This window comes from Mus pahari, chromosome 9 (assembly GCF_900095145.1).
Source record: "Mus pahari chromosome 9, PAHARI_EIJ_v1.1, whole genome shotgun sequence".
Lineage (NCBI taxonomy): Eukaryota > Metazoa > Chordata > Mammalia > Rodentia > Muridae > Mus > Mus pahari.
Genome location: NC_034598.1, coordinates 60,964,710 through 60,981,994, shown reverse-complemented (window position 1 = coordinate 60,981,994; position 17,285 = coordinate 60,964,710). Strand labels below are relative to the sequence as shown.

General features: G+C 41.4%; 1 protein-coding gene across 1 annotated transcript in view; it reads right to left on the bottom strand.

The window, feature by feature from the left end:
- Lgr5 (leucine rich repeat containing G protein-coupled receptor 5) overlaps positions 1-17,285 on the bottom strand; it is a 123,953-nt gene that overhangs the window by 8,690 nt on the left and 97,978 nt on the right. The window contains exons 6-13 of the mRNA XM_021204271.2: positions 15,384-15,455; positions 12,217-12,285; positions 10,827-10,898; positions 6,863-6,934; positions 6,631-6,699; positions 6,419-6,490; positions 3,588-3,653; positions 1,951-2,022 (exon numbers count right to left, since the gene is read on the bottom strand). Of these exons, the coding sequence (XP_021059930.1) occupies positions 1,951-2,022; positions 3,588-3,653; positions 6,419-6,490; positions 6,631-6,699; positions 6,863-6,934; positions 10,827-10,898; positions 12,217-12,285; positions 15,384-15,455 (564 nt within the window). The remainder of the gene's footprint in view (positions 1-1,950; positions 2,023-3,587; positions 3,654-6,418; positions 6,491-6,630; positions 6,700-6,862; positions 6,935-10,826; positions 10,899-12,216; positions 12,286-15,383; positions 15,456-17,285) is intronic.

The following is a 17,285-nucleotide window of genomic DNA, read 5'->3' as shown; positions in this document are numbered from 1 at the left end:
AAAAAATCACTAAAGGCAGAACTTCAAATCAACCCTGTTTGACAGAATCAGGTAGATATTTTAGTTCTTATCAGCTTTTTTTTTTTTTTTTTTTTGTTTTTCGAGACAGGGTTTCTCTGTGTAGCCCTGGCTGTCCTGGAACTCACTCTGTAGACCAGGCTGGCCTCAAACTCAGAAATCTGCCTGTCTCTGTCTCCCGAGTGCTGGGATTAAAGGCGTGTGCCATCACGCACGCCCGGCTCTCTTATCAGCTTCTTGCTAGAAAGGTTGACTCTAACATGGATATCCATTTTTTATTGTCGTTTTTCAAAAATGACTGGAGATTGGGGACTAGGAAGAGGCAAACATCACTGTGCCTTCCTCTGACAAGAAAGCGGAGTTTGAATTACAAGATGATCCAGGGTACACAGGGGAACGGAAGCCAGCATTTGCGCACGCCATATACGTAGGTCAAGCCCTGAAATAAGCAGACGCTTTCAAGAAAACTCTCACCAAAAGATACAAGTAAATCCCTCATTGGGATACGCGAAATAGAAGAAAGCATATGTCAGAAATAAAATCCTTCCAAGCAAGGAAAAATATCTTATGGAGAAATGAAGTCTACCTGCCCATGCATATATGTCGAAGTGTAGACAATTTTGCAGGAATCCTTAGTGTGAACTTCTCCAGATAATTCTTGTCAGAGCCAAGAGCTTCCATATTTGTAAATCTGAACTATAAATTTAAGATCCCCTTCCCTCCCTCTTCCGCTTCCTTTCTTCCTTCCTTGCTGTTGGGGATCAAGGTCAGAGCCTTGCAAGTGCTACAAAGCCTTCTACGGAGATTTTATTTTTGAAATGTCTAAGACATTAAGATAAGAGGCAGACATTAGAAAAAAATCAGAAGTGATCAGAACCAACATTTCTCAGGTTCAGATAAGTGTACGACGCTGGGCCACTGAGCGACGTCAGGTGAATTGAATTCATAGAATAATCAAGCTCTCAAGGAATGGTTCCTTAACGGAATGTTCCTCTTTTCATATAAATGTGGTGGCCAGAATACGATCTCAGGTGTCTTTCTCTGAATGTCGTCCGACGCGTGTTTTTTGAAACGGTCTCTCACTGAGCTTGAGCTTACTTTTGGGGGCTAGGCTGGCTGGCCAGTAAACCCCAGGACCCCTCCCCCCGTCCTCCCAGTGCTGGGGTAATGAGTGTGTGAGAACACACCAGGTTTTTCACATGGGTCTAGGAGTTGAACTTGAGGTCTCAGGCTTGACCTACTTCTAACATTTTGAATCATAAAGCAAAATTAAATATTTACATATCGATTTCCCTAGAAACAGAATCATTTTCTAATATAGTTGTACTGAAACTGAAACCTTGGTAGCCTGTGAAAATGGGCTCTACACTCTAATTCTCCAGACTGCAAGCAGGGGCATTGTGCAGGCCTTTGAGCAGGCTGGCCTGCCTTCCTTCCTTCCTTCCTTCCTTCCTTCCTTCCTTCCTTCCTTCCTTCCTTCCTTCCTTCCTTCCTTCCTCCATCCCTTCCTTTCTTCTCTTCTTCCTCCTCCTCCTCCTTCTTCTTGAAGAGTGCAGTTTAAAGGATCATTTGGGAGCATAATCACATATTTGCCACTCCTATTTTAAATTTTTAAAAATTTATATTTTGAGTCTTACTATGGTTCCCTGGCTTGTTTGGAACCTGCTGCGCAGACCAGACTAGTCTCAAAGTCACAGAGATCTATTTGCCTCTGTCTAGCATATCCTTTGATTAAAGCTCTATGTACTATGCCTGGATACAAATTTACTACTACTAAATTTCTTCCTGGAAATTGTGAGGAGCAAAATATTTATCTTTTTTTTTTTTTTTTAATGACAAAACAAATGTACAGTAACGCAATGGTAAAAACAATTGTGGTGGTCCAACAGAAAGAAATAGTCAGCACTGAGGGGGGCAGGAGGTTGTACTCACAGAGATCGGAGGTTAAACAACTGCTGAAAAGTGCCGCCCTTAATTTCATAGATCTCGTTATGCCGCAGGTCACTGAAAAGAAAGAGTTCCAAAGATGGATGTCAGAGTTAATGTTTCCAACAGACTTCTGAGGACTTTTTACACTAGGATTGGACGTCCTTCATCCAAGGAGCAGAGGAAATGTGGTGGTCTCACAGGAAGTGTGACTATCTCTCCATCAAGAGATTGGGTTTTATTTCATACATAACACTGCAAATTTTATATTCACCTAAGTATTGCCTCTCTTCCCAAGAAGCCGGCTCTCTCAAGGGAGTATAGAACACCTATACACACTCGTCACCAGTGGGAGGAAAGATAGCTTGGTACTCAGGAAGCCTCAGCTTCTGTCCCCAGCACTGCAGAAACCAGGTGTGATAGTGCATGTCTGCAATCCTAGCCCCCAGGCACCAAGGAAAGGATGATCAGAAGGTCAAGGTCATCCTTGGCTACGAGGCTAGCCTGGGATACATGAGAGCCTTTCTTAAAAGACAAGTTAGTGGCCGTTTGATTTCTACATGTGTGGTCTTGTACATGAATACCTGTCTTTCTCTCCCCCTGCCCACCCTCCCTCTGTCTCTGTCTCTCTGCCTCTGTCTCTGTCTCTCTGTCTGTCTGTCTGTCTGTCTCTCTCTCTCTCACACACACACACACACACACACACACACACACACACCACCACCACCATTAAAACACAAAGGGACATTTGAGAACAACTCTTTCAGTGTTTCCTAGACTCTTAGTGTATCCATTAAAGTTCATCTGAAGCATCCAATTTATTTTTAATTATGTATTTGTGTGTGGGTATGTGCCTGTGAGTGTGGCGGTCAGTGGAGGCCTGACCCTAGACATACAAGTGATGGAGTCCAAACTCTGGTCTCTGGAGAGGACTATGTGCTCTCGACTGCTGAACCAACCATCTTTTTATCCCCTCCAATCTTCACATTTTAGAAAATGAATTTATATTTTCTTCCTTCATCACCTGAAGGCTGTGAGAGGAAAAACTAAGTGTGAAATGAGAGGGGGCTGATATTGTTTTTATGAAAATGGAAGGTTGACCAAACACAAAACAATGTGGCCAACATTTTGTGGGTGAAGGAGATGACCCAAGGTTTCGCCATATTCAAAACTAGCACCACCCATCGGAAGCTGGGGCTTCCTTGTGTTTGAAAAGGAAGAGAGAGCTTAGCCCATGGGACACATGCCTGTCATTCAGCTCTTGGGAGACAGAGGCAGGAAGGCACAGGAGGGAGATCAAGGCCAGCTTCAACTACATAGTAAGTTTGAGGCCAGCCTGGGTTGCATGTGGCCTTGTCTGCATAAAAGAGGAAAAGTTCCCAAGCTCAGACTCACCCGACTCCCTAGTACATTGAGTTGGGAAAACAAAGGATAAAATTGATGTCACGGTGGATGGGTGAGGAAAGCATTATTTCCCTGCACATTCCACCCCACATCTCGTGGGCATAAGAAGGATAAATGCCAGTGGATTGCCAGTGAGGTCCGGGGTGGAGTAACCAGTAACCCTGAACAATAGGAATTTAGGCTTCTGATTTTTTTTTTGGGGGGGGGGCTGAGTTACTTAAAGACTTTCAAAGACGTACATTTTCTGAAGTTTTTGGCAGCCTGACAAACTGGGTAAGTCTTCAAGCAGGTTGTAAGACAAATCTCTGGAAAGCAAAAGGTGCAAAAGAGAAAAATCTGTTACACATTCATCTTAAGGAAATGCATCTTCCTCTTTTCAAAGCCCTCAAGATGTGGACGTGCCTCAAAGGCAAACCCTGAACAATCCCGCAGCCCTGACATGCAGCAGGTAGACACAGGCATGACTGGATTAGGCAAGGGGCTCAAATATTCACTGAAATGTAAGTTATACTTCTTTAATTGATTTAAATAATTTACTTAATGAATTTATTTATTTTGTTAGGGACGATCTACGATGTTCTAGCTCTTATCTTACTGACATGAATACAGATTAAATTAAATAACTGTGCCCTTGTCTCAGGAAACGGCTGTTTCTCTACAGCTAACACGAGTCATTGCTGGTTCTTTCCTAATCAACTTAAAAACAAAACCCAACCATTCAAAACATAGCACTCCCTTTGAAATCAATCACCATGGGGGGGGGAGGGGGGGACAGCTAAGAGAGTTTCAGCCAAAACTCAACAAATTACAGAATAACAAAAACATCTGGACATATTTATACTATAATATAACTAATCTAAAACAAGCCATGGTAATTTGCAGAAAGTTAAAAAAAAAGAAAGAAAACTAGTAGATAAAGTAACATAGAGGTTAAAAAAATCTTGTCTCATGTTTTAGAAGTTATCAGCTAATCAACTAACCATTTTCATGCTTGATTCTAACTCTTAAAACCATCAAAATGACTGAAAAAAATCAGTATTATTTTTCTAAGAGGCTTTTAATTATTCAATCCTTATAATTGAGCAATTCATTCTATCCTTATCATTTATCCTACATTTATTGAATGAATGGGGTTTATATAGGAAGGGTTCAATTACTGTATATAAATAATTCAAATGAGGCTGCCTGTAAGTACACATCTGTATTTTACACACAAGTTTGTATATAAGTGCTAGAGGTTTGAAAGACTACACCCCTTCCCCCTAAACAAACAAAAAAACAAACTCACCAAAACAAATGATTGGAAAACCTGTATATCTATACAAAATAGACCTGTTTAACCATATGCCATGTTTTTGAACAGGAGTGACTTATGAAAATGGGCACACACATTATCATAGATGAGAATGACATTGATTTCTTCAGGGTGCTCAGGGAGCCTGTGTTTATGTTGTGTAGGCAGTTATTGAACTTGGGATCTTCCTGCCTTAGCGTCCCCAGGAGCTGGGCTCACAGGCTGAACCCTCAGAGAGCCTTCTCATTCTCCTGCGGGTCTCAGGAGGGCGGATAGAAAACCTTGAACACAAGGACCATAGCACCGCACTTCCTCTGCCTTCTACATAACGATTCCACGGTTAGTGTGGACCAAGCATTCTTTGTATGGGCACTATGGTCATAGCTTTACTGAGGTTTAATTCTGGGATCACCTTATGACAATGACACCGTGGGTATCCCCGTACAGAGTGGGATGACTTCTGTAAGAATGTCAGCTAGCGGCGAGTCAAGAACACACTTGTGACTTAAATAGTGAACTGGGTGATTTCTACAAAGGTAATGCAAGAGGGGGGGGAATTGCTCACTCTCAATCATATCATATGAAATATTGTATGCTAATGAACAAGAATGACAACAGAGTTTGATACATTGACTAAAGTCATGCTTCAAGAAAGCAATGGGATTTTTGTTTTGTTTACTTTTATCTTGTATAGGCACGTTCACATAGTGTTGGTGCACTAATGATCATGTATCCAGGATTCTCAGTTCCTATGTCTGTAGCTGCTTCTCATAGAGAAATGGGGGCTAGAAGGTCAAGGCTTGCTTTATACCTTCCTTCAGACACTGACCAAGCCTCCTGTGTGCTGCTACTGCACACAGTGTCGCTGAGCATCTGCCGTGACAGGGCAGCCTGGGGACTACGAGGAAGGGCAGAATTCACCATGCAGCAGACTGTCCCTTCCTACATAGCATCTGCACTGTGCTGGCTCAGCTGCCAAGAGAAGCTTATGCTGGCGTAATAGGTGACTGGCTGATTGATAGACTTCTATTTCACAGGAGAAGAACCATTTTATAAGAGACTGGGGGTCCTTAACATGAGTCCCAACGATGCTTGAGAGGACAAGAGGGTCGAGTGGCGTTGACAGGAAAAAAAAAAAAAAAAAAAAAAAAAAAAAAAAAAAAAAAAAAAAAAAACAAAACAAAACAACAAAACCAAACCAAAATGTCAAAATACAGTTATTCAAATCCCTGTAAACTACTTTTTAACAAAACGTGGGAAAGGAAGGGGCAAATGAGATTGGAGGCAACAGAAATAACATTCAAGCTGATTGACCACCAGATGGAACGAACATTGGAACATGCTATCCTTAACTGTACCAAAAAATGTTCAGTCTCCCTCGCAAGGTTGGTGCCTGTTTGATAATTTTATTTTTGACATTAATATTGGGCTGTTGGCCCATTAGGCTATTTAATTCTACTCTGTGAAACCTTTAGAAGAGGAAATGCAGGGTTTTTTCCTTGCTTGCTCACATTCATTTTCTGAAGGGAAATGTATATCAACTCCAACACTAATGGGCTGCTGTTTGCTCTTGAAAACAGATATGCTGTCATGGCTACCAGGGTGATGGCTGGGAGCCTGGCCCAATGGAGGCAAAGGAGGAACCATGACCTCCTGGAGACCTGCAGGGAAAGAACTTTCTCCTCACTTCCGAGGACCGCTGAGATACTGCCTGCCATTTTACCCCTAAATGGAAGTTGCCTGTTTATACAACATTATTGCCTTACTGATACGCACAGCACTTGGAGATTAGGTAACTGATCACAGACGGAATGGGGAAGAGATGAGATCTTTGCTCCAGTTAAAGTCCTGTTAAAACACAAGTCAGACAGAATTCTTTCATTCCCATATCACGCACTGACGTGTTTTGATTCATGGATGTTGAGGTTGATCAACTCTAAAGTTAATGCACGTCCTGGGAGGGGCTAAGGGTCTGCTCAAATACTCACAGACTCTCCAGGGTGGCAGTTCCTGTTAAGTCAGGAAATTGAGTAATTTGCGAGGCACCATTCAAAGTCCTAGGAGAAATATGTAAGTGTTATTTGGAGAAGATTCTAGAAAGTGCTCTCTTTTACTACCATTTTTTTTCCCCCCGAAGTACTTCTAGCGTAGCACTCATTTGGTCTCCTCAGCAATACTACGGGTTGAGCAGAGGCAGCATTTAAGAGAATAGACACTTACAGAGTTCTTAGTTCAGGCAAATGCTGAAAAGCAGATACTCCAACAAATTGGATGGGGTTGTCATAGAAGTGTCTGAAAAATCCAAACACCAATGTGTTATAAGAAAGCTGATGGTCAAGAGAATATATATTTCAACAAATCTACTAATGTGAATGTGTCGTTTTTTACTGATTGTTTTCTTTTTTACTGGTTACCGTACATCGCGTTTACTCAGTTTCAAGTGAACGTTGACAGCTTCTCCACTCACACTCCAAGATCGATCATTCATTCCTTCACTCAATTGCTTGTTTCTGTGTGTGTGCATGGACTCTGTGCTTGCCACAGTGTCTATGAGTGCGAGGACAACTTGTGGAAGCGAGTTCTTTCTGTGTAAGAGGATAGGTTGTGGATCTGGGCTCCCAACATCTAACTCAAGTTCTTAGGCTGCGAGGCAAGGGCCTCTGCCCGCTGAGCCTTTTCATTGGCTTGCTTTCTGAGATTTTGCATAAGGAATCTTTACTATATAAAATTTAAAGGGGAGAGACTTTGAGGAAGGAGGAGGGGGAGGAAGAGGAAGAGGAGGAGGAGAAGGAGGAGGAGGAGGAGGAGGAGGAGGAGGGGTTAGAGCCAAGAAAAATAACAATGTGTGAAGATGCCATGATGAAACCCACACTTTTTATGCCTACCTCCAAGATTAATAAAAACAAAAAAATTAACATTTGCACAGCAGGGCTTGTATGAATAATAGTTATGAAGTAGAAAAGTGCATTAATTTACTAACTGCACTTAAAGACTTTGTCTCAACACTTTCAATACTCAACAAAAACATAATTCTAGTTGCAATTCAGTTTATCTATCATCTATCTATCTATCTATCTATCTATCTATCTATCTATCTATCTATCTATATGTCTATCTTCTATCATGTGTCTATTATCTATCTATCACATTTATCTATGTATTATCTATCTACCTATCATTTATCACTATCTCTATATTTACAGAAGGTTCTATTGTGGTTAAATATAATTACCATAACATCTACAAAGCACGCCACATAATTGAGAAGTGGGGTTTATCTAGTGTAAGAAATTTCTTGGATTCGTTATGACTCTAAAATGGGAGACATTACTAAAACTTGAAGAACATTTTGTTTTATAGACCTTTTAATGTAATCAAAACCTAGCTGAACTGCGTTGTTAGTGGAGCCCCACACAGATTTCATAGCTGAGGCATGGGGGTAGCTCAATGAAATACAACAAATCCATGTTCAAACTGTGAAGTAGCGATTGCAGAGATTTGAAGATTTGTTCATTAAAGAAGCTATCACTGGAAAACATTCTTTTTTTTTTTTTTTTTTTTTTTTACAGTGTAAAAATAACTTTTATTCATCAAATGTAATTGTTGTCTTGGAGGCTTACTGCTGAATAAGCTCATCCTCTCTAGTTCTTACTGGAAAACGTTCTAAATGATGGAGGTTCAGGAGGAATTGATAAAATACTCTTGCCTAAAGAAGCCTGGCACCAGTTAGAGTCAAACAAGCATCAGCACATCTCTTGTCGACAAAGCAAAGCAGTTGATCCGTGCAACAACTCTGATGGACCGCACAGACACAACTTTCTTCATTCTCCAGTGAGAAAATCGAGGCTCAGCTATCCAAGAAAGCGCATAGCCTCCCAGATCCTCAATTTAAACTTAGATAGTAATGAGCATGGCCACAGGCTTTGGCTAACAACTGGAAAAGCTACCACACGCATGACGGCTCACACGGTACCCTGGCACGTTTGTTACCTAGCACACCTGAGTGCTCTCCACCCTACCACTCACCTCTCCCTTTCTCTTGGGATTCGATAATCATTAAAAGAACTGTAATGGGGCAGGGGAAACCTGGGTTGCACATGATCAAGATACAGGGCATATGTGCATGGACCTCTAGAGGAATAAGTGAAAGAATTAAAAAAAAGAGTGGCTTTATGACTTCAAATGGAATTCTCCTCATAGCACATCTTCTTTGACTATACTATATACTTATATGCACATATTTAAACTTGTACACATGTGTAAATATCTACACACTGGGAAGGTATGAATACATGTGCTTGCATGTGTACTGCAGAATAGCACCAATACTGTAAAAAGGTCCGGGGTTCTCTGGAGGCAGCTCTCTCATTTGTTAGGGGGAGGGCAAAAAGAAAATTTATGAAATACGATTTGAGACACATATGAAAGGCAGAATTCCAATCCTCTTCGTGCAGGGATGGAATCTTTGTACTGTACACACCTAGCTTAGTTAGCTGGGTATGGCCTTGTCAGAGAGAGCTTTGGGGAAGTAAGTTAGGAAGGTTGGTTGTGGAAGACTGTGGATGTCAGGGTATGAAGCTTGCATCCTGGATGCTTGTTCCACAGCAACAGGACAGGGAGGCCAGACGCCTCTGCACTGGTAAAGAGCAAGAAGTCATGGCTAACAGGAGGTGGGTGAAGTAAGGATAAAAAGAAGGCATTGGGTTGGAGATCACAGAGGCAGAAATGAGGGCTGGGTCACCAGCTGACAGGGCTTGGAGCAAATACACACACAGAGGTGGCTGCCTTGGAAAGGAAGCCAGTGACAAGAGAGGGAAACTCAGTGTGAGGAGAGCAGAGGGAGGGGAGAAAGTGCATCACCGTGGAAAGTGGAGAGGGCTCCAAAGGCTGTGAGGGCTGCTCCTCTCGACGCATTAACATGCCAAAGGACTGATTAAACACCACTGGTGGGCTGAAAGGAAGAGTGGCCAAGTCCACTAATCTTTTAATATGCAAATGCTCTTTAATGAGGACTAATGTCTTTTTCCAAATGCAAAGCCCTTAGTTTGCCAAAATATCGCCAGCACATTTCAGAGGTGATGAATGATACTGTTTGCCTGTGTATTGGACTCCTCCTCCTTCCCAGTCGTCAAGGCTAAGCTCATTTGTGACAAATGACAGGTTTCAGAAAGCCTCTTTACCAAGTTAGCACAGGAAGAATCCCGGGCAAGCTATATCCTTAGGCCAAGTTCAACAGTTGTCTTTATTTACCTTCTCTATGACAGATTTCACTAAGGCCAATATGATTTCCTAAACCTACCTTGGACATGCATCTTTTATCTAGGAGCCAATCAAATAATTACACGTTTTTATTTTCTTAAAGTTGATGCCTAATAAATGTTCTATCTGTGTTAAGTGTGAAACAACATCATCGATACTCTGTGATTAGAAATCTATTTTATTTTTATACTATATGAGTCCTTGTATTCTCCTTTCTAGAATACATGCACCATTCTAGAATTGCATCATAATTTTGTTTAGATTCAACTCAAGGCTAGGGCTTGTGAACAAACAGGCAGTGAACATAAATCGGTATTCTTTCCATTAAACTCTCATGGCAGCAGTTTTAGCCAGAGACAAACTGTTTGCAACGACCCCTTTTTGTATATAATAATTTATTTTTCTAGAGTACTTGGGTTGAATTCTTTTTTTTTTTTTTTAAATTTATTTATTTATTATATGTAAGTACACTGTAGCTGTCTTCGGACACTCCAGAAGAGGGAGTCAGATCTCGTTACAGATGGTTGTGAGCCACCATGTGGTTGCTGGGATTTGAACTCAGGACCTTTGGAAGAGCAGTCNGGTGCTCTTACCNGCTGAGCCATCTCACCAGCCCGCACTGGATGTTCTAAAATCAGTTTTATTCATTGGAAAATATAGGTAAGCAAAAGCCCTTGTAAGATTAGCCTGGAGATAGCATCTGTAAGGTAAGGGACACCACAGATCCTAGAAGACCAACCTTCAGTATCATTTCAGTGTGTAGTTGAAATATATCAATGTCGACATTGCTGTATAGATTTCTGTACAGACTATGACAAAATGCAGGCGAACACATAGCATTAATCACATTATATTTAAAGGCACAACGCATTTAAACCTGTTCTATGGCAGGAAGGACACGTAAACGGAGAGCAATGGAACTTACATTGTGATAAGAGAAGGGTTGCCTACGAACGCTCGCTCCGGTATTGACCTGATGTTGTTGCTGTGGAATCCTCTAGAAAGAGAGACAAATATTATAGAAAGTCTCTCTCTCTCTCTCTCTCTCTCTCTGTGTGTGTGATTTACTAGCTCTATTTGCCCTACCATGTAACCATAATCAGGGTCTTTATTACCAGAACACAAGTCACGCCTCCCTGCATCATGAACTGTGTGTGTCCTCATTTACCGCAGAGGAGGAAAGGGAATCCCATGCCCCAGGTTTGAAAGAGGGAGAGAGGCTGTGCAAATCCCAACTGTGCTTTATGGAAACAGGATATTACGTTATAAAAGGAAAACCATTTTGTTGATATCCAGTAAAGAACTGTCGCTTAACAGCTTGAGCAGGAGCCTTCTTTGGAGAGATTAAGATCACTCCCAGTTAGAGGCTGGGAGAAGGGAAAATTGACTTCAGCTGCAGTGAAGTAGAGATTTCAGGAATCTTTTTTAAGAGGAAAAGGATTAGTGGGTCTGTAATAACAAATCGATTCCCCTGTTGGGGCAAATGAAGTCGGAATGACAGCGAGGCAGATTCAGGGCTCTTTGGGGTTTCCATGACTGTGGCTGTACGCATGCGCAGCATGACAGGGCTGCCTCCCTCTTGTCAATACGCTACCCAGCGGATACACATGTGATTCTCTGAGGTGGAACCCGCAAAGGCTTTTTCCTTATAAATAACCTCCCCTATCCATCTGCTTTGTGGAAATAAGGTCCCAGGTTTATATATTTTTTTCAAGTGCTAAGACAGTACTTGCAGAAGCTATTCGGTTTTGTTTGTTTGTTTGTTTGTTTTGTTTTAGATAAAAGGAAAGACTAAATAAAAAACACCCAACGGTCAAAAGTGAGTTTACCTTTAGTGAAATTGTGCTTAAAAAATTAAATACGGTTCACTTAGCATTTAAAGAAAAATGCATGTAGTAAAATATATGTGAAGGCATTTATCACTATACAGAGGACACATGCTTTTATTCATGTAATTTTATATTTATGCAACTCAAAAATGTCTAGATACATAGAAATGTTTAACAGATAACTAAATCCTACTACTGTTGTATTACAAATATATAAAGATTATAAATGGTACTAGGATACATATCACTTAGGAAGTAAGTTATATAAATATAAAATATATGGTTTTACATACAAATATGGAAGGACACATGTACATTTTAAAATTCTGGTGATTTTGATTATGGAAATCAGTTAAAACATTCAAGTGCACTTAACTATTATATAAGTTTAAAAAGTTTCAGCCATCGTACATAATAATCATGCCAATTTTAAAATAAATTTACAAAGAATAACAATTCATTCATTAAGCTTGTCTTAACACTTACAGCTCCTTAAGGTTGGAGAGTGTCTTGATTCCGGTGGGGAATTCATCAAGATTATTATAATTTAAATCTCTGGAAATAAATAAATGGTATTTTCAGTAAAAAACAATCTATTTAATCTATTTACAAGATAAGCTGGTTTGCTATTCCAAAAGACCCATATCAATAAAAGCTCTTCTTCTTTTCTCTTTCAGGAGAGGGTTTATTGGGCCATGCTGCCTGCTAGTACTTTAAAAACAACTTACTGTATTGAGTGTGCTTGAGTGTGTGCGCACGAGTGTATGTGTTTGTGTGCGCTATGTGCGAGCACCAAGCTTGCTCGTGGAAGACACTTTTTGGGGAGCTGATTTTTCTCCTTCTTCTGGTGGGTTCCAGGAATGGAATTCAGCTCATCAAGTTGAGCTGGCCGCAAGTGATTTCACCTGCCAAGCTATCTCTAGGGCCCTTGCCACCAACAGTCTGAAAACATTTGCACTACAATAGTCATGACCCCAAAGAACAGAAATTTCCTGCCAAAAAAATCAGTGGCTTCATTGGGTCATTTTAAACAGGGGGGAGGTCCTGCAAAAGGTTTAACTTCCAAGGAGGAGTGATGCTTGCTTGGTGGGCTCGGATCACTTCTGGATGCAGCTCTTCGCTGGGACCTGGTTCACTGACTCTGTCCTGGATACGTCCCTTTTCTTGTTCCTCCCCTTTCCCATCTAGGAAGCAGGACATGAGAACCGCCTTGTTCCTGGCTCATAGGGACAGCCTGTGTCTCACCCAGCCTGAAGTCCAGGACAAGACATGTGTTTGGAAAGGTTTATGCGATACAGAGGACTCTTAACAAGGATGTTAAGAGTCTAGATTTTCCCTAGAGTCACAAATGACGGTCCATTTAGAAATCTGATGTTTGTCTTGGTCTGTGAGGCAAAGCTCTGTATTATCCCTCACACACAGCAATAGAAGCGCCAGAGAATCATTAATTTCTCTATCTGTAACGACACAAATGGCTTCCGATCCCATTCCCCACACATGTTTTATAGGCTTAGTCTACCTACCTCTTCATATGAAAAAGGAATTGCTGTCTGGTCCCTGGGTAGGGCGGAATTCCCAAATGACACAGAAAACCCTTTTGGTAAGGCAATCAGGTGTGGTTAGATCCTCCTCAGTAGACAAGAATTGCTATTTAATTTTAAGAGAAAGATAATTTGGCTGAGTTTCGACATGAATCGAGATTCCTACTTGTCCAGCAGAAGCCATCCTTAAGCTATTCTGCAGGCAGGAAACTCTGGTCTTTTGTGGACATAAATTTTCTTCCTGTTTGTAAATCTCTCCAGATGGTCTTTTTTTTTTTTTTTTTTTTTTTTTTTTTTTTTTTTTTTTTTATTTAACCAGGACTGGACCCTTATAAATTACTTAGCTTTCTAGTCAGGGAAAGGAAGAGGTTGGGAATAACCAATTTACTGATCCTCTGTAGCCCTGGGCAAAGTGGGGCCAGACAGTTAAGATGTACAGATTTTTGTCCTGAAACCTTTTGCTTTGTGTTTTTTTGGTTTTTTTGTTTTTTTTTTTTTTTCTGTAAGGCTGGTTCCTCACTCAGGACTAGGGACAGGGAAAGCACCTTAGAAAGCTGATCTTGTTGGTTTTTGTTTGCTTGCTTGTTTTCTCTCTCCAATTGTTCTGTGGATAGGGACGAGAAAGTACTGTTTAAGGAGAGAGACATTGAAACTTTTTCCTAGTGGCTGGTGGAAACTGTAGCAGCCCATGGGAACTGCTGTCCTGTGCTTTCACGGTCATGCCTGAGTTGAGTTCCTTTATGACACCCGTGGAGAAGTGAGCAGAGGGACAAACCATTCTGGACAGAGAGTTGTGGGTGCTCATCGGTTATTAGAAGACCCAGGATAGAGAGTCTCTCAGGAAGCTGGTTGATCCAGAACTAGTTAGAAGCTAAACAGACCGTGGGTAAGTTGTTAAAGTCTGTATGCAATTGAACCATGGTCCCTAAGGTCACAGAAGACTTGGTGGTGTGATTGCCACAAGGCCTTGTGTCACTTATTGTATCTCAGGATTAAAATGAGAAGGGACTTTGAGGGTATCCCTGCAAATACCTCCCTCACCCAGTACACTCAGATCTTTTGCTGCCTACTGTCCACACTTACTGCACTCTGTTGGCTCAGCAGGTCATTTAAGTCCATCTCCTGTAGGAGGAGGATGCTTGTGCTCTAGGTAGACCGTGAGATCCTCTGTCTTGGCTCTGGGCTCTAGTATATGGCCAGCTGACTGGACTCCTTCATATTGAAAGTATCAACAAAACTCGGAGCTATTTTTTTTGTTGTTGTTGTTGTTTGTTGAGATAAGGGTCTTACTATGTTGGGCCAGGTGAACCTCAGAGTTCTGGGCTCAAGTGATACTCTGATTCAGCCTTATGACTAGCGTGAGACCACAGGCACAAGCAATTGCATCCAGTGGAAGTTATGACCTAGTCTTGGAAAATAGCACCTGGAGCTATATATTGGCTATACCTGTGCTATAGCACATGGGAACATGGATTTCTGAATCAGGTTACAGAAAGAAGCAATTCCCAATTATGCTACAGGCTAAATATGTAGTCCTGGTAAAGTCACTCAGTGGGCTCTAAGATGGGATAGGAATAGCTGTCTAATAAGATATTTGTAAAAATGACTTAATGCATATCGGTGGTCAGGCACATATTCCATAAGTAATATGGACCCTTGGATTGCTTCAGTATGAACCTCATTCCTTATGAAGGGCCTAGATCTCAGGGTTGGCAGTTTCCCTTCAGCAGAGGACTCAACTCACACCTAATTCAGTGCTTCTGAGAAGAGGGAGTGCTCCCTAGTGGAGGACACACATTCCTAAGCAAGCAGTCATGGCTTACTTAGCGGGATCTCATTTAACTTTAACCATCCCCACTAATTTGCCACTCACAAGAGATTAAAACGGAATTGAAGTTTTATTGTTTAGCTCTATGGTGTGTGTGTGTGTGTGTGTCTGTGTGTCTGTGTGTCTGTGTGTGTGTGTATAAGATAAAGCCTCTGTAAATATCTGTTTAAGGCTCAGGCAATTAACCAAACCAAACATCACGTTTGGCTTTAAGGCTGTTTTGATTCCCTCAGAATATTCATGAAAACACTGGGAAAGGGGAAACAAACAGAAGATCAACTCACAAAGTCTCCAGGCTGTGGAGTCCATCAAAGCATTTCTTTCCCAGGGAGTGGATTCTATTATTATGGAGATGCCTGGAAGAGAGAGAGCATTACTGGCAGTCAGGAACAGCCTTGAAGGCAGATGGAACAGAGAAAATTTAGGAACAACATTTTGGTGGTTTAAACCTAAAGACATATAAAGGATGCACAAATGGTAAGAAATGAACATTTAAAAAAAAAAAAAAAAAAAAAAAGCAAAAATCCCCCGTGCTGCTGTCACTGTACGTGATTCTATAGCGTAAGGTTTGAGATAACCGATGTGTGTGTGGTGATATGAACGATTTGCATTTTCCACTGTAGTTTCCAGTGTGGTTTGCTCCTTGTGACTTGGAGACATAGAGTGCTCAACTGAGACGCTGAACATCACCGACCGAGGTCATGGGATGGACTCTATTCCCAGGACTGGGCTATAGGTCAGAAAGAAAGGATTTTAGTTACAGGGACTAGTGATCAGACTTTTTCTATTGCCCACAATTGGTAATCTTGACCAACTATTTTAACGTGGACAATTATCATCTTAGGCTCTATTGATAAGTCAGTTATGTCAGAGTCAATGAGAACAGCTATGCAGATAACTGAAAATTAGATTAACTCCCAAAGAGATTTTGGAAAATGGGTTTAAGGAAGGAGAGGTTAAAAAAAAAAAATTAGTCTAGAGGGCTGGACACATCAGTGGTTAGGAGCACCAACTACTCTTCCAGAGGTCCTGAGTTCAATTCCCAGCAACCACATGGTGGCTCACAACCATTTGTAATGGTATCCAAACCCTCTTCTGGTGTGTCTGAAGAGAGCAACAGTGTACTCACATACATAAAATAGATAAATAAAAATCTTTTAAAAAATTAATTTAGAAAAAACCACCACAAAACAAAGGCCATAGCCAGCTTCTTCAGGGTCAGTGACATTGTATTCATGTAAAGAATTCAGAGTAGAAATGTGTTAATATCCCCTTAAATTTATTTATTTTTTTTCCAGACTTAGATCTTTGTTTTAATAAATAAATTTTGGTTTCAGGTGAGATCTATGTGACATTTATTCAAAATCTTTTTAAAAAATTTTTTTAAAAAAGATTTATTTATTTTATATATGTGAGAACACTGTTGCTATCTTCAGACACACCAGAAGGGGGCATCGGATCCCATCACAGATGGTTGTGAGCCTCCATGGGGTTGCTGGGAATTGAACTCGAAACCTTCAGAAGAGCAGTCAGTGCTCTTAACCGCTGAGCCATCTCTCCAGCCCTATTCAAAGTCTTTTATATGCCAAGGATGAGAGCAGGGATGGAGAGGACCAAAGACTGATGGGTCCACACTCTCATACGAGTACATGCTATGGAAGAAGAGATGGGTAACCGACGTCAGCAATTCGGTGGACGAGGAGAGAACAAAAGAAACATCTCTTTTCCTCAGTAAGGTTTGTGTCATGAACAGCGGGCCAAGACTGGTAAGCATAAGGCTTGGCAGCTACCATGTGGTGTTATACCATACCAGAAGGTGGTAGGGCCTGTGAGAGGCGGGGCCTTGTCCTTGGAGGAGTTACAGGGTCCCCAGCCCTTCCTGTCTCTCTTTATGTTTCCTAGCTGCTATGAGGTGAGCATCCTTGGTCTACTGTGTAGACCTACTGTTCACGATGCTTCACCATGGGTTCAGAGCTGTGAGATCAATAACAGCGGAAGGAAATTGCTGAAATTGTAAGCTCAAATGAACCTTTCTTCCCTTTAAGTAGTTAGTCCCTCCCTCTCTCCCTCCCTCCCTCCCTCTCCCCCTTCTTCCCTCCCTCTTTCCCTCCCTCTCCCCCTTCTTCCCTCCCTCCTTCCCTCCCTCTCTCCCTCCCTCCCTCCATCCCTCCATCCCTCCCTCCCTC